This window comes from Aptenodytes patagonicus, chromosome Z, assembly GCF_965638725.1.
Source record: "Aptenodytes patagonicus chromosome Z, bAptPat1.pri.cur, whole genome shotgun sequence".
Lineage (NCBI taxonomy): Eukaryota > Metazoa > Chordata > Aves > Sphenisciformes > Spheniscidae > Aptenodytes > Aptenodytes patagonicus.
Window position 1 is genome coordinate 36,400,880 of NC_134982.1, and position 21,877 is coordinate 36,422,756.

At 43.5% G+C, this 21,877-nt stretch overlaps 1 protein-coding gene and 1 long non-coding RNA gene across 7 annotated transcripts in view; one reads left to right on the forward strand and one right to left on the reverse strand.

Annotated features, from left to right (window-relative positions):
• Positions 1-9,902, reverse strand: part of NFIB (nuclear factor I B) — a 173,969-nt gene extending 164,067 nt beyond the window's left edge. For 3 of the 6 annotated variants that reach the window (XM_076361897.1, XM_076361899.1, XM_076361896.1), the window contains exons 1-2: positions 9,563-9,902; positions 2,852-3,383 (exon numbers count right to left, since the gene is read on the reverse strand). In XM_076361897.1, the coding sequence (XP_076218012.1) occupies positions 2,852-3,383; positions 9,563-9,592 (562 nt within the window). In that variant the 5' untranslated portion in view covers positions 9,593-9,902. The remainder of the gene's footprint in view (positions 1-2,851; positions 3,384-9,562) is intronic. The other 3 variants (XM_076361894.1, XM_076361895.1, XM_076361898.1) reach the window with 3 other exon arrangements.
• Positions 9,903-17,597: 7,695 nt separating this feature from the next.
• LOC143172641 (uncharacterized) lies at positions 17,598-18,286 on the forward strand. Its single transcript, XR_012997380.1, has 2 exons — positions 17,598-17,758; positions 18,137-18,286. It is a non-coding gene; the product is annotated as an uncharacterized LOC143172641 (long non-coding RNA).
• The last annotated feature ends 3,591 nt before the right edge of the window (positions 18,287-21,877 follow it).

A 21,877-nucleotide genomic window follows, 5' to 3' on the forward strand; every position in this document is an offset into this window, starting at 1 on the left:
TTCAGAGGGAGATGAGCAAAAAGTAGAACCAGATGAAGTTGGTCAATGACAGAACTTCATAGGTCGGTCCTTATTTCTTCTTTCAAGGCAGGCATGGAAGTAGAAGCTCTTTTTATTAAGAACTGAAGGGATTATTGACACTTCTAGATCTGGAAATTGTCAATATATTGTAACATTACTCTGCACTGCAATGCGGATGCCAACCAACAAATCACAGGCATCCTAGGCTAAACAAAGAAGGTCTGATGCCAATCCTGGTGCCACTGGCAACCATCACTGGCTCTCAAACTATCCTTCCTCCTCTTTTTCCCCCTAATCTTCTTTTTTAAAGCAACAAAAAACCAAACTACTTGGCCCTTTTTTTCATTTTATGTGCCAATTCCTTCTTCATATTTCATTCAGGGATTTAATTGTTTCTATGTCTCCGCTTATTTTTTACATGATACTATTAGGCAGGTTTATATATTCTAAAAGAGAAATAGAAAGCAAAACAGCATGTGTAAAATGCAGCGTTTTGGTTGACTTCATGCTTATCTTTTGCAAAGCCTGGTGCTCTTAATCAAGTGCACTACAAAGTGCCACAATTAACCTGCTTTCAATGAAGATAGAGAATCAAAGTTTGACAAAATGGAAAAAAAATACAAAGAAAACTTAATATGACTTCTTCAAGAAGAGAGCCAACAGATGTTAACGGAAGATTTACTGTGAAGCAGCAAGACAGATACAAAATACATGCAGTTTACAATAAACAAAAGGGTCTACTAAGGGTGACTTGGTACACAGAAATTAGCCAGCTTCATCTTCCAGTATATTCTCAAAGTAGCATAGTGTAACTTTGAAAGATATAATATTACAGCATGCTTATCTTACTCATTTCTGATTAGACAAGTGTTTTAAATAAACTCATATTCTCAATCCTTTTAAATCAATAAAATCAGCTATGCCCTGCAATTCCTTCTCCCACTTCAAGTTACTGGCTTCCAACAACTTAAAAGTCGACAGTGTGTAAGAGTACTCTGACCCCAGCTTCTTCGGCTCAAGAGCTACTTAAACTCTTTTGCCTCCCTTTGTAGGTTTGACTTTTAGAGACAGGTAAATCCATTAGAATTAATCAGTAAGCTATGTCTTGCAGTATATGCATTCAAAATATCATTTGAATTTTTCTTCACAAAAGGAGCTTAAAGGTACAAATTATTTGTAATTAAGCTATTTTGTTTAATGCTATCAAAGAAATCTTTCTTCCTATGTTACTGGGGACCAGATTTACCAGACTCCACAGCTACTTAAAGTCGCTGCAAAATATCTAAGTGTTGTCTACTGCTGTGGAGAGAAAAATACAAAAATACAAGCAGGGGAAAAAAAACCAAAACAAAACAATGAAACGTATTTTTTCATGATGAAGAATCAAAAAAATTGAACCCTATTTATATGTTCACGTAAACATAGTGCTCCACTTGTGTGAGTAAATGCTAAAAGACAAATTCACTGAAAACAAAAAGGTTGTGTTGTGTATCTGTTCTTTTAAAGAAGGAGTACACACTGAATGAAGACATGTGCAATTTTACTTTTTTGTTACTAACAAAATCCATTCTGTTTGTTTTTCAGTTAAATCCCGCAGTTATGTATCAGGCATCAGATAACAGCCTGCCATCTGCCCTTCTGCAGGCCATTTCTGCCTACTACCAGGCCAAGTTGTGAAATGGCCCACCATCTGCGGCCGATCAAACTTTCCCTAGTTGAGATCTGCGGCTAAAAAAGAAATGCTTTATTACTGCTGATCAGTCAGCAATACAAAGACGTCTAGAGGATGGTATAATCACCAGAAAGAACCAAAATGACCCCTCACAGAGAAAAAGCATTTCAGAAGGCTTAGTGTCGGAGAAAAAAACCTTTATCTACTTACAGCCATTTACAATTTCGGGGAACCTGCCTTGAAGGTTATATGAGTATTGTTATCTGAATATGCAATATGACTAGCAGTTTCTTCCCTCATACATGATTATCAGAAGCCCTGTTTTTATTTTCATTCTGTAAAACTAAGCTTAAGAAGCTTTTCCATAGTGTACCTGCAATTTTCCACATTTCAATCATCTGCCAAATAAAATTAAGTATATGAGTGTGATTATGAAAATATACTTTTCATGGAAAATTCTCTCAAAATATTACAACCTGGATCTTTGTTTTAAAGCTCAGATAGGTAAGATGAGCTAGTGATGTAAAGTATGAATGAAACGTTAAGTACTGTATGCTGTAATTCTGACTACATATGGTATTTACGAAGCAGTATTTCTGTGCTAAAGTTTTTTCACGTTTTATTTTATAGACATGAGAAAGTCGACAATGGCTCTTCAACGTGGTAGTAGGTTCATCAGTTTAAGGATAAATTCTTGATTATTTATTACTACAAAGACAATAACAACTATTTGTAGTATTCATTGTGATTGTACAATTGCACATATCTGCATCTGTTACTAACAGTACTGGGGGAACTAAAAAAAAAAAACAACTTGAAAAACAAGAAGGTTTTCTGAAGTCACGACTGGAAAAACTACGTAATATATTGCCACTTTCTGACAAAACAAAAAAAGGCAACTACAGCAGAACTAAAGTACTACCTTGGCATGTCCCGCTCTCTCTGTCAAACATACATGTCATTTACACAGGTCTGTAGGAATGTGTGTCTATGTAAGTATATACGTATACATGCTGATTTACATATGGATATGTACCCACATTACGTCTATAGACCACAGAATAATGTTTCACTGGAAGCCAGCCCATAGGGGAAACAGGGATAATTGGAATCAGAGTTTGACATACTAACATAGAAATACGACAATCTGCTTCCTACCTTGCTCCTGCACGTAGTATGCCAAAAACAAATCAAGCTCCTTGACTGATACTGTTATGTGATGTGGCTGGACGCAAAGTGCTGGATTTGTGCAATGTGGGGATTTCATGAGCCGCTCTCCATCCGTACTTTCCAAGGGGATGCCTTTGAACAGGATCACCATGACTAGATCCAGACGCCAGACTTTGTCAGCCTGTCGCAGGCAGTCGATTCTCCTAATCTTACCCTTCTGGTCAGGATTGGACAATACACAGCATGGGTGCTTCTTCCCAGTCACCGTGAGCACAAAATCCTCCCGGAACTCTTGGCGAATATCTTTGCGCAGCTTGGCCAAGAGCCTGGATGCCCACTTCTGTTTAATTTCAGGCTTTTCACTAAGTAGCTCATCCTTGACTGCTCTTTCCTCATCCTTTGACATTCGTTTCTCATGTTTTTTAAAGTACTTGCGTTTTCGAGCCTGAAGGTTGAACCAAGTATAGGCAATTGCACGGACATGTGGAAGAAGTGCCTCAATGAACGGGTGAAATTCATCCTGTGGAAAGAAGTGGAGGGAAAAAAAGAAGAGAAGAAGAAAACTCGAAGTCAGTAAGTTCTCATAATCAAAGCAGTATCAAGAAAGATTTCTGAAAATCTTAAAGTGAAATCCAAGATGAAGAGAATAAACACTTAAACACTTAAAATTTACGCAAATTTCTGCATAACACCTTTTACGCAATTACTACCACTGTCAGGCAGCAGACAAAAAGTACACAGAGATTTCCATTTTCCCCATATTTCATCCTTTGAAAGAACCATGTGAAGATTTTATTTTGTATGCCTCCCCTCACTTCATCCTGCAACGCTGCAGAGATAACACTATTTAAAAGAGATGCTATCGAGATGTTTTGTTTCTAACATTTAAATATTTGAGTGAACGGCTAACAGCAAGAAAAGTACCATTGCACAAAGAGGACACTATAAGGTTTTAAGAAATCTGAGCAGAAACGTTCAGAAGGCTGAGGCGAATGCCACAGTTCATTTCTCTTCTCTGTGGCACAGAAACACAAAGCATATACATGCTCAGTGTAATGCCACACAGTTCCCGCTTTTGGAGCATGCTCTCAGCAAGAGACTGCTGGTGGCACAAAGAGCATGCGCCATTAAACTTGATCCATTTTCTTATCAAACGTCCAACATTCCAGCACTGAAACAGCACCATTCCAGTGGTGGTAACTAGAGAAACCAGTATACAGTAAGGGAAAGCAGGCAAAAGACACAGCACGTCGTATACAAATCCTGAACAGAAGCTTCTGTACTTTCAGCTCTTCGGGCTTCCCTCCCACCACCCCCAAATTCTGTAAAATAAAAGTTTATGAAGTTGAGAACAAAAATTACATTTATGTTCTTCTGGCAGCTCCACTGTGGGTATTGAAGCCCCACAGAGTCACTTAATTTGTTAACTGATCACATGAGTGTGGCAATTATTCTAAACCCCTTAAAAATCAATCTGAGGTGTACAATGAAAAATGGCAACTTGGCACAAACTTTGCATTCTTTGTGTTTCTGCATGCTGTGGCAGAGTGACATTACGAGTGCACCGCTGGTCAAATGCTGCTTTTGTGAAATCCATGCAATTTATTTACAGTTCCAAAATATCCCTTTCTGTCATCTGGCTTCACCTGCAAGTTCTTATCTTCTGCCTAGCAGCGATATGGATTGCATTAAGGAGGTAATGCTTAGTTGTCAGCTACAAATACATCCTATAGTAATTAAATTAATTTGTTTTGTCTGCTTAAAGTACCATCCTACACATCGATGTTAATATCTAAATAGGCCTTTCCCAAAAACTAATGCCTCTTTTCCATGAGCAAATCTGTTTAAAACAGCGCGATCTGCTTATCAAACATTACTGTATTTTGGTTTGGAAGGGAGACCTTAGGGGAGGTATCTTTCTTCCTGTGTGCAGCCATATTTAGTTTTAAATACCGTGCAGATTGTTCATCATACTGAGTGGCACGGTGCAATCAAACTAAAACTGAACCTTTTTTATACAATTACATTCAGAAATACATTTAACAAACTAATATTTTAGCTACGCTGCTAGACAAGGAATGAATTATGTTTAATCAATAGGCTGATTAACTCCATTAGGTAAAAATGATGAAAGTGTAACTAATAGTCTCAATTATACGGAGTTCAGACTGCCATTGTAGAAGCTTCAGGCCAATAATTTAGTATTTAAATCTTCAAATTTCAAACAAACTTCAAAATTTCCTGAATGGTAAAAAACCCCACTAGGTCTAGTTACCTGTCTTCTCTAACTATCCTCAAATCAAAGAGAAAACAACAGAAGAGTTGCAAGCAGTTTACCTGTTACCATTTTACCTTCACAGAAAAAAAAAAAAAAAAAAAGAGGAGAGACAATATAGGAAGATAATTGAGGACATAGACGATTGCATTGCAGCATGATGCTTGACAAAGAGCCACAAAGGCAATAATTAAACTGATTAGTAATTTCCAGCAGGGATTTGAACAATTCTGATACTATACTGGCACATAAAACTAGGCCATGGAAAGAGTTAAACCACAATCTGTTCTTTGTGTGGGAAGGCAATACTGCTCTGAGTAACCACAGCCCATGATAAGACTTCCCTATCTTCATACGCTTTCTGATGCCATGCTTTTTTTCCCCCTCAATTATAACTACTAAAGAAAGTTTCTTTTTTTCTTCTACAGAAGTCATCTTAATCGAAGTATTCAAATACAATTTAAAAAAAAATAAGCATAAAGACTGTGCGGTGTTAAATCCTTACAATTCATTTTAGACTGAATAAAACAGATTTACTGCAGATTTTGAAAATTCTAACAGCTGGGACTAAAGGTGGGGCGAAGGCAGGGGGCTGAAGAGCTTTGGGTGAAATCAATTTTTGCCCCAATACAATGATTTCCCCTATATCTAAACAGACTTCAGCATTTATTACTTAAAATGGCAACAAAATTAATGTGGAAATATTCTTCGCTACTAGAATACTGCACATCTAGTTTTCATTTTTAAGAACATCACAAACTATTTTGGAATGGCTATGCCTTTAGGTAATGCACATAGTATTACCAATAATAATGTATAGCATTTTACATCTATGAAAATTGTATAGAGAAAAAATCCACTTTTTAAATTCCAATCTGTAGTGGTTGAATGTCTCCTTTTCAAAGAATGAAAAAAAAAAAAAAAAAACCACCAAAAAAACCCCAACTTTTTAAAACTGTATTCAGGCTTTTCTTTCATAATATCATTAAGTCCTGAAGATATAAATATATGTGAAAGAGTGTGAAGGAGAAACAGCAAAGAACATCCTGTTCTGAAGCAATACTATCAGATATCTTTGAGAGATTCATTGTGCATCTGGAGTCCTTTCAAATGAAACATTACTTGACAAGAAGAAGTGCCCGTAAAAATGATCCTAAATGGAGATTTGCAATTAATCACACATGTTCTCCACTAAACCTCCTAAAAAGCCATCTACAGAATTTTATTTTTCCCCCACTTAATATTCATATAGGCAAAACTGAAATATTTTTTTATGTGGCACTTACCCATGTGCCACAGTTGCTCTTGCAATGAAGTGATTTATGGAGGTAAGATTTCCAAATGTCACATCAAATGGCTCAGGTGAACCATTGTGCACTGGCAATTGAAATTAAAATGGAAGCTACTATGTAATATCTGTGCGGCTTGTAAATAAAGGAAAAAATACCAGTCATCTAACGATCATAGGTAGGCCAGGTTTTCCTGTTGGAAAAGGTAAAGGGGAAATGTAGCGCCTTTCTAGTATCTTTCACTTTTATAAACTTTGTTATCAATTCATGCAAGTTTGAACTGAGGACCATACAATAAATATACCAGGCAGAAGTCTAGAAATTTTATACAGAAAACTTCATGTACTCAATTTCCCTGCATGGATTTTGTCTGTGCCTAATGAAACAATATATTCTAGGAGGAAGAGAAAATGGCAACATATCCTGAGTTTCTTGGACCACCGTAACATAAAAATAAACCACGGCAAAAATATCACAAGAGACCAAGCACTTAAAGGCATACAGTAACTGCATCCTATCATGCCTCAGCAGGAGAGATAAATGCAGTCTACACTCATTCCAAAACAGGGGGAAAGAGGCATATGGGAAGGAGAGGAAAGGACCCCAAAAAAATTAAATTGCATTTGCTAAGTCTTCGTTCTTCCTTGGAGTTATTTTACACCCACCGAGCTTTTATTGAAAGAGTGATAGGTAACATTTGAATTGCCAAGGTTTGTCTTAAAGCTGTACTTTGGATTTTAGACTTGTTTCTAAAAAGTGCTTCAGCGCTGTCTCGGCACAAACTGAACTACTGCTTCGCAAGGAGCTTGGTCCAAACAGGTATTCTGTGTTTAGAACTTTTACCGAAGTATTTTCTTCTGAGAATACACTACCACAGTCAATGTGCATTGCAAGAGCCCTAGAGATGGAGAACACAATAGAGAGAACAATTTTGGCAGTACTACTTTAACTCAGTCGCAACTCAAAATAAGATTAATCAATCTTTTGCTTTAAATAAATAAATAACACAAAGTATAAATTCTCATTGCCAGTGTAATCTTAATTTTTAATTTATGGAGTGGAAACATGATTTTTTAAATGCCTTTATCATTCCAAATAGGTAGAGAACGATTCCAAACTAAAATCAGTTTGCTGCAACTGTGTTCCATGTATGTACCACTAAATGGGAACTGTCTCTGCATGGCACATGATACAGCGTGATTGCAAAATATTATGGAGAAGTTATCAACACACGAAAGCCAGGAATTAATTGCTTTCTTGTATTTATGGCTGTAGAAGCACAATGTTGTGTTTTTGTATACACCTGCGTGTGGTATTTTAATACAGATTTGCACAGAATGAGGAAATCTATTACATCTGTGAGTCCAAAAAGCAAACATATGGGGAAAAAAGTCATTAGAGCAGGAAACAACAAAATGAACTACCCGCTGTAATAGAGGTAGTAGTGAAAATTTGCATGTTTCCAATGTAAAAACCGCTTTCTTAAGTTGTACTCTCAGGTTTATACTCTGGTGCAGAGGTCTTACTGCCTGTCAGTAATTTCACAGGATGGACAGCCCACACAGAATTAATTTTTACTAATTGCAGATTCCACCATACGTAATTATTTCTATGTGTGTACCTATAAGCATGTGCGTATCTGTTACACCAAACGCTTCCCACATGCATTCATTTCTCTTTTGAAGAAGAAATATTTCAACAGTACTCTTTTCCAGCTTTGCTCCACTGCAGCTCACATTTACTTGCTGAAAATATCCATATCTAAGTCAATCACACTTAGATGCCAAACAAAATATAAACAATAAAAAATGTGTCAGCCAAAAAGCTACAGGACTGTATCCAATCACTGAATAAGCCTTATCATTGTTTCCATCTTCATTCACAATTTATGAATACTTCGGTCCTTTTGAATTACAATGCTTTCTAATTGTGGAATAACTTAAATCGTATTTATTTATTCACCGTGCAACCAGAAGTGCATCGTCGACTGCTTAATAACAGTATCGCAGGAGACGTTACTTTCGCACGTTTTCTGCTTCTTTCGCTATTTGTTGCACCAATGTGGAAGCAAGCAGTTATCGCTTCATCAGTTTACATCACATCCTCCTAAGACAGACTTTCACAAAAGCTTCTGAAAACTATCCTCTGGCTTTGCAGACCGGGATGGCTCTCCGGAACAGGCTCCGGTGCCCCGGCGCTCGCTCCCCATTACCGTACGCCCGGCAAGGACGGTCCCGGGGCACCCGGGGAACTTCCCAAGCCCGCTCCCTAAACCCCTCGGGTCTCAAAAACGGCGTTCTGCCGCGGCGGGGACCCCGGCTCGGGCTGCGCTCCGCGCTCCGCGCCGCGCTGCCGCCGCCCCCCGCCCTCCGCGCCCCGCTCCGCGGCCCCGCGCGGCGCCGGCCGCGGCTTCGCCCCGCTCCCTCCCGCCCTCCCGGTGACAGCCGCCGTCGGGGCTTGAAAAGCGGCTGCAAGTGCGGTTGCAAAACCCGGCTAGGTCTTTCCCCTTGCTCGGGAGGATGCACGCTCGCCCGCGAGCGTTGCAACTTAGCCGGGAGGGGGGCAAATGCCATGCCCCTGCATAACCGAACAAGAAAATACTGCACAGCTTGGACACCCCCTCTCACATCGCCCTCACTGTTGGCAGGCTACACATTATTAATTAAGCGTAAGACGGGACTACTTCGCACCGGCGAGCGCTCGTTTTTTGTCAAAAACGGCACTTTTCCTTTCAAACCCTTTCATTAGACTCTGCGTAAGCTGGCGAGCTGAAAAGAGAACAAATCGTTTGATTCCAATCAAATCAATACTTCTCAAACCTGCTTTTTAGCGTAATTATGCTCATTTCCATTTTGTTAACCCTTGACTTCTTATGCACCAACAATTAACAGTATTTGTCTACGGTGACACTTTGAATGGATCTCCCCAAAACAATGGCCTGGTACAGTTTATTCTCTACTATTCCCCCCTGCGAGAGGAGTTTGGATCTGACAAGCAGTCCCAACTGTGCTTTAACCCGTTACAACTACTAGCAGTGACGCCTTAACAACTCACATACATATGAAAAAAAATTTTTAAAACACGTGAAAATAAATAAATAAATTAACAAATAAATTAAATAAAATGCGTCTATACCTGAGTGAGACAGATTGGAGAATACATCATGACTCCGCTTTGAGAACACGCTGCCCGGAGAGCCCCTAAGAAAAGCCTCAAAAAGGAATAATTTCATCTATTCATTTTACAGTCATCTGAGACTCAAGGAAGATGAAATCAATCAGGACGGGGCTCTGCCCTGGATCACCACAACTTCACAACAAACCCCAGTCCTCCTTAAATAGCCAAAGATTCAAGTTCACTCCGTGTGCTAGATTTCCCGGGGTGAAATCCAATCTACACTTTTAACCCTCTTGTAGTCGGCGGCGCAGGAGTCTTGCTTTTGCTTCTGCTGCTGCTGGTGGTTGTTTTGCAGATGAGGGGGGAAGGACTCGAGGGGGGGGGAGGGTGGGCGGGAGGACTTTCTTGTTTGGCCTTTTTTTTTTTTTTAATCCTTTTTTTTTTTTTTTTTTTTAAGAAGTTGGTGGTGGTGGGTTATTACGGCACTGTCACCACGCTCTCGAAAGTTCAAGGTTACAGCCCGGAGCGGAGCAGGAAAATCCCGGAGAGTGATGGCAGGCGAAACTTCGCAGGGCAGCGACCATGCGTGCGGGAGCGAGCCGGCGCGGGAGCGCGCCCCGGGCGGGCAGAGCGCGGCGGCGCGGCCCGCGGGCTCCTCCGGCGGCCTCTGCCCGCTCCCTCCGCCCGCCCGCCCGCCCTCGCTCTGCGGGGAGTGGCGAGGGACCCCTTTCCAAACGCCCACTGTAATAAAAGTGATCTCTTGAAAATTCAGACGATAAATCTCTCCCTCCCGATTTGCTCCCGCCGTGTCCGCCCCCCTCCCCCCCCCCCCGCTCTGCAAGACTTGGAAGTTGAAACATTCACCGGTTACACCCTCTGGACCCCGTTCCAGCTCTCTCCCCAAATGAGACTTAAGTATTTTTTTTTTAATTATTTAATTACACAATCATCGCTTACACTCCTCCTCCTGCAAACACATTCCTTTTCCACCAGATCCCCCTCCTCTGCCCTCCCTCTTTATTAATCACCATCTAACGCTGCAGAAGGAACTAGCACGTTTTGCAAACATCCCTCATTTTCCCTCTCTTCTGGTGCGAGAAAGTTGCGGAGGGGGGGGGGGAGGCGGGAAGACCGCGGGGGGGGGGGGGGGGGGGCGCTGCCGTCTGCAGGAGGTTTATTTTCCTTCTCCTCCTTTCGGGGTACGAATTTGTCACCGGCGGCGGGGTGCGGACGCCCCCCCTGCCCCCTTGGCGGCCCCCGCCCCGCCGCAGGGGGTACGGGGGAGGGCAGTCCGCCCCCTCAAAGCGGGGGGGACCCTGCCCGGCACCGCCGGTAACTGCCGTCCCCGCGCCCGCAGGCTGATACCGGGCGCCGGCGGGGGAGTCCCGGCTGCGGGCAGCAATAGGGCGCGGGGTCTGGTTCCATTCTCCCGGTGCAGCTTTTACCAGGGGAGCTGCGGAAGGGGGGGAAAGTAGTGAACGAAACTTATTTCTGCTCCTGTGAGGAGGGCTGCGATGCGGCGCACGGCCGGGGGGGTGCTCGGTGCGTGCCACTCCCCCCGCCCCCCAGCACTGCCGCTGCCGCCTGCGGGAAGGAGCGGCTGAGCGGCACCGGCGCTGCCCCCCGGTGCCGGTGCGCAGCCCCCGGCGGCGCCCCGGAGGGACCGCTGACTTCCTCCTTGCCCGAAGTGAGAGTTTATTCACGTCAGGCATTTCACAACGACACATCAAGGAAAGCAGGCAGGTTCAAGTCAACCATGAAATGGTCACTTTTTAACCCCGTCCTGTCCTCATTAGGGAAATGCTCAAACACAGCCCATTTTCAAAGAGGGCTCTTAATGAGGGGAGCTTGCCAAGTCTACCAGCTGCAATTCCCATAAATTTACAAACCAAAAGAAGGAGGGGGGTGGGCGGGGGAAAGAGAGAGCCCGTACAAGACAGGTAACGTCAAAGGAAACAGCAAAAGCCCAACGCGTTAACCCTTGCAGAATCCACGCCGCATCCCCGCAGCTCGGTTTCTGGCTGCACTTGCCCAGTTCCCTCAGATTTACAGGGTTCAAGCAACAGCCACGGTTTTTCCCTTGTACAGACCACATTGATAAGTGACAAGTTCAGAGCATACGCTTAGGCAAGAAGGGATGAGGCAAACTCGGGGTTAACCACAATGAGCAAAATTTATTTTCATATCTGGTGTAGAATACTCCCCAAATCCTATCATCTTTTCCTTTACCCAGACACTGCAAAAAGCTGATAACACCAGCTTTAAATACTGGAGTTTCCCTTTGAATAAATATTCAATTTAACTGGAGTTAATTTACCATAAAAGACATTCCCCTTGGCACAAATGCACTGATGTCCTTGAACACACCTCTTTGAGCGCTTGAACTCTTACACAACAAGCCGTTATTGTGGACCTGATTTAAAACTGTAATAACGCCCCTCCGTTCCCCTTCTCTCTCGCAGCCCTCCGTGAGGATCCAGGCAAGCCCCCAACACCCCAGCAAGGCTGCCCCTGTGAGCTGCACAGATGTGAGAAGTCCTCCCTTTCCCTGGCAGGGCTTGCAGAAGGCCCCACTCCCTCCCAGGTCCTGGCCAAGGGACCGCTTTGCGCTAGAGACCTGTGCACTAAAAGCAAGAACCATCTGGCAAGGTCCCAGGAGCGAGGAGGGGCAAGCAGGAAAAAGCAAATGGAGCAAGGTAAGGGCAGACACCAAGCTGGGCACTTTCTGCAGCCCTTGCTACTGCAAGGGGGTGTGGAGTCAGGATGATATTGGGTTTGCATCCCCACAGGAACCAGCTGAGGGTGGGTTTGCATCCCTACCCAGAGCGGACAAGGTGGGGCTGAGTGCAGCCAGCCCTGTAGCATGTGCCAGTACCCCCCAGAATAGCGCTGCTGGGGATCACGGCAAAGCCAGACCCACCCCAGAGCCAGTCTGCTGGCCAGGATTGAGTAGGTCCCTCATGTGAAGGCCTCCTGAGGGAAATGGAGCTGCCTGGCCAGCATGGCTCAAGCAGCATCTTCTCTAGCATCATCTCATGACCTAGGAGGCGAGGCAGGCATGGTGCAGGTTGCCATGGGTTTGCCTCCAGTTTGACCCACAGGCTCCCAATGCATCAGTGAAAGCAGCTGGACACCCAAAAGCCATGCTGTGGCTCTGTTCCTCCTGCTTAATCTCAGTGGGAACCCATACAGGAGGGAGACTTTGTCCTGGGAGAACCCTCCACACACACACACATCTACACACGCCTACATAGACACACACACACACACACACACACACACCCCCATCCCACCCACCCCCCTGCCAGGCTCCTTTAACAGGAAAGCAAGCTAAAGATTCTTTCCAGAGCAGAGAAAGAACTCCATTAAAATAATAAAAAAGGGCAACTCTCTACCACTTCCTTGCAGAGGTACGTAAATAGGTATGTGGGAAATGGGTTAGCCTGGAGAAACATGGTATTAATGCAGCAACAACAGCAGCCACAGTGGCTGGGCCCTGGCATGCCGGGAGACCTTGTGGGAAAGTGGTTCAATTGCTTTCAAGTCCTGGCTTGCATTAACTCCCCATCCCCCTAAAAACCCTTCTGTCCCATCCCACACGCTAAAAACTGTGCTACTGCTGCAAGAAGACAAGACCTTGAAGCTCTGGGCTGGGGGACAGTTGCTTTTTGTCCTCACTGCCAGAGCTATGCCAACCTCCACGCTGTGAAGTTCAGCTATCATTTCAATGTGGGCAATTAAGAAAATAAGCGTCACCATCTGACCTTCATGGTGAGAGACACCACGAGCTCCATGGGTCCAGGATGGCCTGAGGGATCTTGCCCTCAGGCAGGATGCGATATGAGCACGCCTGGACACACGCACAGCTGGGCACACGGGTGCTAGAAAACTTCCTGCAACAAAAATGTGCCTTCAGGAAGAAAAGGCACCTTTCACACCAGTAAGTGGCAAATACTAAAACTATGTGTGAATCTCCCTGAGAGCATGCACCCTCCAGAGGGGGGGGCTGCCCCCACGCTCCCCCACCCATGCCTCCCATCCACGTCTGGCCAGGGTGGCTGGGATGGAGGGACATCCACTGCCCACACTGCAGGATCTGTGACAGCTCATCTCAGGAAAGAACCAGAAAGGCTTTTTGACACCATGGGCAGATGGGCTCGCTCCCCACCACCCACCCTAGCTCCCCAGAGCAGTTTTCTGCCAGCGGTGCAGATCCTGGTCTGCCAGACTTGCACTGAAAAGCCTGGTTTTTCCCTCTCTTCCTCACAGACATTGCTCACAAACTTTACCAGATGCTGCAAAACGGCACTGCCCTTGGACTTCAGAGATAACAACATTAAAAAGTGGAAAGGCCAGTTAGGCCACCTATGTCCTTCCTAAAGCAGAATTTCAGCTGATGCCCTTTGGCCGGACAACTGCTCAACTATTTCAAGTTTTGGAGCACAAGACCATTATTATGCATCAAAAATCAAAGAGAAAAGTATTGATAATGCTGAAGTGTGCAGCCTAAGATCCTCTCAGGATACAAGCGGGCAGTTTGGCCGACTATCTAAACATACACATACTGAACTTCTGAGAAATCAAATTTTCCTGAAAATTCCAGTAGTCTTTTTGTGAAAATCAGAAACAATTGATTCTGGCATATGGCATTTCATCTAAAAGATTCGATAACTGAGAACCAGCTCCAAAACTTTTACTTGAGGTCTCTGTGATCCAAAATACAAGCTTTACAGTGTTTTTTGTATCTAGTTTAATAGCAATACTGTTAACTTCTTTTTTACCCTTTGTTAGAAAATGCCATTCAGATACATGTCCATTGGATATACAGTTACTTAGGTACATACATAAATACTGAGCAGCACAAATACAGTATAGTTTATGTGAACTATGTGTAACAAATAACCTAAACCATACTATATTATCATAATGTTATCTAATGGCGATTCTATCTGTATGACTAGTCTTCATGCCTTGCAAGACTTCTTGTACCATCATATTGAACTACAAAGTAAAGTTTCATGTCTCTGGCATAACCAGAGCCGTGGTCAGTTTTCTTATGTACAGGGGTACTGTGTGCGCATATAGATATATATGTATATATAAACATATGTATATGCACAGAAAGTTGGGTAGAAAACATTTAGGGAACAAACATAACTAGTTAAATAAGCAAACTGATAATACATTGGTTTATGGGGTCTCGATACATTTCATATGCGGCTGAATTGTAAGGTACTTATGACTTAAAATGCAAACAGCAATCAGTAAAACTTCTAAGTCAGTGTAGTATTACACCTATAAATATATGTATCATAATATTCACTAGCACTTTTTGTTGTTTGTTTCTGGTTGATGAGAAGAAACACACACTGTATATAAACTGTGTATGTGTATGATCAGATAGAAAGTGTGCATATATACAACCAAAAGTAAAGAAACACACTATTGACTCTATACAGACACACACACGTATGAAGGGTGCACGCGCTTGACCCCTGTCCACATATGGTTTGATGGGGGACTATAATACTTGAGCTTTCCACAGCTCCCAGACCAGCAAATGAAAACATCAAACCTCAAGTGTAAAGCTGTAAACCACAACGTTTTGGGTTACACAACTGTGCAGTTTTTGTCCTCACTGCGGGTCACATTCTCAGCCTTACAAAGGCATGAAACCCTCTTATCCCAATACAGTAAATTCTTTAATAATTCACATTTGCTGATCTTAAATGCCCTGGACATAAACAGCAGCAACAACAACAATAAAATTTTGGCACCACCTTTTCTGACAGTTTATATCACTTGCCAGATTTTGAGAATATTGAGGGGTGGGGGCGGTGTGTAGAAGCTGGATTTAAATGTCTGCCCAAATTAGAGTTATAAAAGTGCTTTATTTTTTTTCTTGTGATTCAAAGCTAAAAACGTACACGTTACAGCTCAAAACCGCTTCAGAGAACATTATGAGTTAATCTTGTGTGTTTTGGCGCCTTTTCCCTGCCAGCTACTGTACTTTAAAAAAAAAAAAAAAAGTTGGAGATCTTGTCTGTCCCGTCTCAAGTTCAATGGCAGCGCTTTCCAGCAGCGGGAGGAGAAGATGGCCATGTTCGCAGCCCTAATAATAATTCAGATCACGCCACATCGGCATCTTGTGTCAGAGTCGAAACTGGCTTCCCCGCCCCCTTCAACCTGAGAGCTGCCAAGTCCTCACACACTCCGCATTCAACCACAACTTAATGGATGGGATATTGTGCATTAAAATGTGGCCCAGACACACAGGCGAAGAGAGGACAAGAGGGAAAGCAGACAGACACACACACACACACACATACACACAGACACGCAAGAGAAAGGAATGAATTAAAATACACACACAGGTCCCACAACAAAAAGGCAGTGAAAAAAGGCAAAAAAAAGGAACAAAAAGAAACCCTCTAAAGTAACTTTAAAAAACAAGCCAGAAATGCCACCCGAACACTGCATCCTGCAATATAGCGTGAAAGAGACCAGCACAAGCCTCCAGACAATTTATGGAGCAGACCATACACAACAGCAATGCCACTTCCTCAACATTATACATTAACACTGCAGTCCATTAACTATGAAAACCACCAAGACAGCCAGAGAGAAAATACTGTATTAAAACGTGAATAAAGAAGCAATCTCTACAGCAACAAGAAAGAGGGGGAAAAAACTGTCTGCAAGGTACAAATAAAGTAGTATTTGCATTAATCCTTTCCAGCATTTAACTGATAGTTGCCTGCCAGAGAAGAAGGGGGAGGGGGGAAAAGTTGAAGCAGGAAATGTGCCAAGTTCAGCACTTTTGGACGCAAACTCCCATCAACTGATTCCTGGCACAAAAGTGTGACCCATATACAAAAGCTGCCAAAAAAGCAAAATATAAACAATCCACCACTTATATCTCATCCTGCAAAGCAGAAGGGATATCAGCATTTAAGAAGAGGGTATAACATCCACTTTGAAACCACAGAGACACGATCTCAGCCTGAGAGGAATTACAAAACAAGAGTCAAGCAAGTTAAAAAAAAAAAATTATATATATATAACAAAATCATTTTAAGCACCACGTACCATTGCAGTGTATTGCATTAAATAAACGAGATCTTGAAATCTTTAACACACACCACCGGGCCGTTGACTTCACATTTTCCGGGAAACAAATCTATTCTTTTCTCAAGGACTCGGTGTGTTGGGGTCTTTTTCTTGTTTTTTTTTTATTTTTTATTTCCAGAAGTGGCCTTCTGCCTTGTTTTGAGGTGGGGTTTGGTTTTTGTTTTGTCTGCTGTTGTTGTTTTGTTTTTTTGGGGGGAGTATTATTATTTGCTCAGTCTGGCTTTTGGGTTTGTTTTGGGTTTATTTTGTTGCCGTTTTTTTGCTCGACACGGAACGGGATGAAAATTCTTGGCCGGAGCGAGGGAAGAGGCGGTGAAATCACAGCCTGCGGGCAGCGGGCAGCCCCCCCGCCCCCGCTCCTCCTCCTCTCTTCCCAGTCGTCCTTCCTCCTCCGAGCCGCCAGGTTGGAGAGCACGTTTCGGGGGCGACCGACTTGAACGCGGTCCAAGAAAAAAATTTTAGGGTTTTTTTTTTGTACTTTTATATATATATATACACACACATACACGTATCTATAAAATATATATACATATAGATGTGTATGTCACGGCCTCTGCGCGTCGCTGCACGCGTCCCCCCACCCCTCCCCTCCCCCCCGCCGGGCGCTGCGCGGAGCGGGCGGGCGGTGCGGGCGACCGGAGGCGGCCCGGGCCTCCTTGCGGCCTCGGCGACAGGCTCCGCCGCCGGTCGCCTGTCGCCGCCGGTCGCCTGTCGCCGCCGGCGCGGATTGCGCGGCTCTCCGCTTCCGCCTGGCGGCTGCCGCACGCAGCGGTGCCGCCGCGGCTATTTGCATATTAGGAGGGCGACAGCCAATGGGGAGCGCGGGGCGGGGCGGGGCGGGGCAGGCAGCTCGTGGCGGGGGCGCCCGGCAGCGGCGGCCGCGGGGCCGGCGGGCGGGTCCGGTCCGGTCCGGTCCGGTCTCTGCGCAGGGCAGCCCGGCGGGGGGGCCCGGGCGGCGGGAGCCGGTGTCACCCCGGAGGTCGGCAGCGCCGCGGTTCCCCCGTGGGGCGGCAGCGGGCGGCGGGTTGCCCGCAGGCTGCATCTCGAACGCTGCCAGAAAGAAAGAGGCTGCCGCGGGCGCGGGTGAGCACGGGCAGCGCGGTGGTGGGGCCGCCGCTGGCTCGATTTCGGTTTCTTGCTGCGTGCGTTCGTATCAAGTCCCCCGACCCTCTCGGGAGGACTAAGGGTGTAACGACAATCCTACCAAGCAGGGCACGCGCCGGGCCCTGGACGGGATGATGAACGTCGGCTGGGAGAGTGGAAGCGTTAAATCGCTTGCTACCGCATCTTAAATTTTAACATGAGTACCAAAATACTTTCGTTTAGCCCTCACAGGCCACGCTTGCCGAGTACATTTCTTCACACATACTTCAATGAAAGGCTTTTGCAGACAGGTTATGTGATTTCGTGGCTCCAGATGCCTTTTGTAAACTGTCACATCACACGACTCCCTCCCTGCAGGATTAACTTCACTCCGGAGGAATTGTTCTCTAGTCCAAACCTGAAGGCAGTAAGGCACCTCGCAGAGGAAGGATTTCGCGTCTAAAGCTACAGAATTCCTACAGAATTCAGGCACTTGCAATGAAATAAATAAAACTGCATGAGGCGAAAGTGTGTGAAGAGTTTTAATCAGCCAGATAACAAATACATTCCTTCCTGCTAAAAATTGTTTGCCAAGTACAAACTCTAAAGAATCTTCGTAATTGCTTGGAGACCATTGCTGGGAACAGGAGGGCCTCTCAGAAAGTCAATTTTCTTTTGTTTGATTCAAAACCAAAACATTCTAAGCTCTAAAAATACATTCTATGCCTAGAATGAAGCACAAATTGCCATGAAATAGGAAAAAAAAAAAAGAAGCTTTCAGACTTAAGAACAATCACTGTGGGGTTTTTCTGGTTCTTTTATGAAGAAACCAAACCTAGAAAAATTAAGTTACAAATTTGTCTGTTTGGTGAATTGGGGAAACGATTGTTCATGCTATGTGTGGCACAGATTTTGTAAACTTTATGACAGCCAGTCAGTCGAGTGGAGAGCAGACCTTTCTCCATGCCGGAAGGAACCTGTGGGTGTTGATTTTTTAAACTTTTTTAAATTTTTTTTTCTTTGGTATAGAATTCAAGCTTTGAATCAGAGAGTCACAGACAATTAACGATTTGCGCTGGTCATCAATGCTTAACAGAGTTTGTTACAAGAACTTTGGCAATATTTCATGATAGATTTCCAGGCTCTTTGTTGCTCCTTAGGTTTAATTTTGGTGCTGCTGTTGTGACTGCTGACAAAGATTCAAGTTATAGTAGACAGGCCCATTACTCTCTGCAGCTTTCCCTTTTTTGTTGTTTGTTTTTGTTGAGCCTGTATAGTTACTAAGCCTAACTCTGCAGGTGATTTAGCAAACAGGAACTTTTTATATTATGTTAAATAAGAGAAATAATGGCATCGGGGAAAGCAATGGATATTGCAGTCTTTTAGAAAGAAAAATTATGTTACCCAAAGCTGCCATAGTTACTCAGTTTAGTTTAAGCCTAGATTGTTTCTCATACGCAACTTTCTTGAACATATTTTTAAGTTCAAATATTATGTTACGTATCATTTCCATTGCCTTTGATTTCTCAATTGTATAGCACTAGCATGTCTTGATTATGGCTTGCTTTTCCATAAATACAATCAAAGGCACTTATATTTTGTAACAGGCTGACCTTAAGTTCTGTTGATTCTGGATTTTTTTGGTCTTCTGAGGTTATACATCTGTATACTTGATACTTCTTAATGGTCACAATGGATGAAACATGGAAAGACTGTAAATAGTTTTCCTCTGTGGATAATTGTTACGTACTCAGTTATTTATCTGGATATGAGTAGATAACAATCTGAAGGGAGGTAGACTTACTTGCAGAATTTCCACTAAAACAAAAAACAATCAAAGAATTATTTGACATCTTTATAACAGGATTTGTAAGAAATTTGTCAAGACTTATTTTCAAAGCTGCTTCTATAATTTGCTTTATTAAAATATCTGTATTTTCAAGGTTTCCTCACTAATCAACAGGACAGGAAAATAAAATGAGTGAAAGAGGATCTGGCATATTGATGGTTCAACAGTAAAGTCTTTGAGTAGCTCAGTCACAGAATAGACCGAGTAAACAAGGATCACATTAAGCGACAATGCGGTAGGCAGAATCTCAGTACAGTTCAGCTGTGTGCATGAGGGTACAGCCGTCCTCATGCATAACAGGACAACTGAGAAAACCAGGTAGCTTTGGCTAAATACATCATTTTGCACATGTAAAAAACTGCTCTCGCCCCACCAGCTTTCAAGTAGGAGCTTCACATTTTTCAGGGAAGGGCTACTGTAGCTAAAAAGGTGCCGCTTGCTATTCCTCCAGCAACCCGTTCGGGTTCATCTGAGCAACGCGCCACGGAAAATCCACGATTTGCACATGTGCATGACACTTGCTCATTTTTTCTGGAAGTTCATACTTTTGCCATGCTGCTCTTTATAGGCTCCTGGCCCTGCAGAGCCTCCTGCATAGTTTCCTAGCAACTAGGCAGAATTATAACTCTGAGTTTGGCACCCACAAAATGGTTTCTTCTGCTGCTTCCCCCGGGCAAGTACTCTGTGGTCTAGGGTAAAACGCACTGGGCAAAGAGATGGGGAGTGCTGGTCAGCAGGCTTACAGAGACTGGTGTTAGTAATTCCTTGTACTGCCAAGCAAAGCCTGGACTTCCCACTCGCCGTGGCAAGGACAAGCGCTGTTCGTTCCCAGCCCTGCTCTGGCATATTCGGTAAGGGAGAATTCAAGGAGATTTTGTAAAATTATTTCTCAAATCCTGAGGCCTGGGCAAGCAGTAGCAAAGTTGTTACCGATTACAGCAGACCAGATTTTTCACTTTGGATAATAAAGCAACACAGGAGAGGAAATACGGCATACACAATTTTAGTCAGCAGCAAGTCTCCCTTTCCTTGTCCAGGAAAGCAGCTGCAGAATCCTTATGCACAGCATCTATTTCTGCCTAGTTAATAGTCTCATACTATGTACTTTTATTTGTTTAATCCTGTTCTTCTATTAAAATATGTTGGAAGCACTATCACAACATCACCACACAACCACATCATCACCAGAACAAATTAAAAGAAGATTAGGAGATTACAGAGTGAAGCACTAAAAAGGTATAAAATTTCCTATACGTTCCATACAACAGACTGCCTTCAGTTCTTCAACTGTCCTTAATAATATGGCAAAGTATAATTTTTTTCCCCAGAGCCTTGCCTCTCTCGATACACAGGATTGCTGAGGAACTGTAACATCATTGTTTTTAATAAAAAAAAAATAGCTGAGGCTTAATGGTAGCATTTAAATGGCATACAGAGCCTTTTGAGTTCACACCTCGTTAAGGTGAACAGGAAGGGAAGGGGTGCACATCTTTGTTGTTACTTTTGCCTTGCAGCATTTTCAGCCAAGCTATGTGAACAGACCAGCAGCACATTAACTGACTTTGTAGCAGCTGTATTTTTGTAGCAGGTTTTTTTTTTATTTTTTTTTTTTAAGTTTAGAAATTGCAGAACGTTGTGAAATGGAGCCAGGGCAGGCCCTTAGAGGACAATTATTTTGGTTTCCTATTTTTTGCAAACCAGTCTACCAGATCCAAGTCTCCTTCTTGCTCCAGTTAGGGGGTCTCTTTCCACTGAACTTCGCATAGTCCACTGTTTCTGAGATGGGTCCTACAGCATCCAAATCGACTTGGCAGAATATTTCTTGCTCTGGGCACAAGCATGCTTACTTAAGCTGACCAAACCCATATGTGAATGTGCACCTGAAGAGCTGCACGTGGCCCATACTCCTGTAACAGACTCTAACTATGTTGCAATTACATAGGTGATCAGATTTGGTCCTAGGATAGGTTTGGCACTAGGATTTCTGAGCATGTCTTCCAAGGTTTTTAGCACTCATCAGCTTGAGACCATGTTTCAAAATGGTCAGAGGAGGAATTTCTCTGTCACTCTCAAGCTCCTGTGAAAAAATGCTTCTAGCCTGCTAACCCAGCTTCTCACTTTCATTTCTGTCCTTTCCTGTTATATCAGCCTGGAACTGGATCAACCACTCATGAATGGGGCTTTAGCGTTCTTGTAGCAGGATGCAGAAGAGATTAGGGAAGGCAGCAAAGGTTATTTTCATATGAACATCTTTTACACTGGGATCTCCA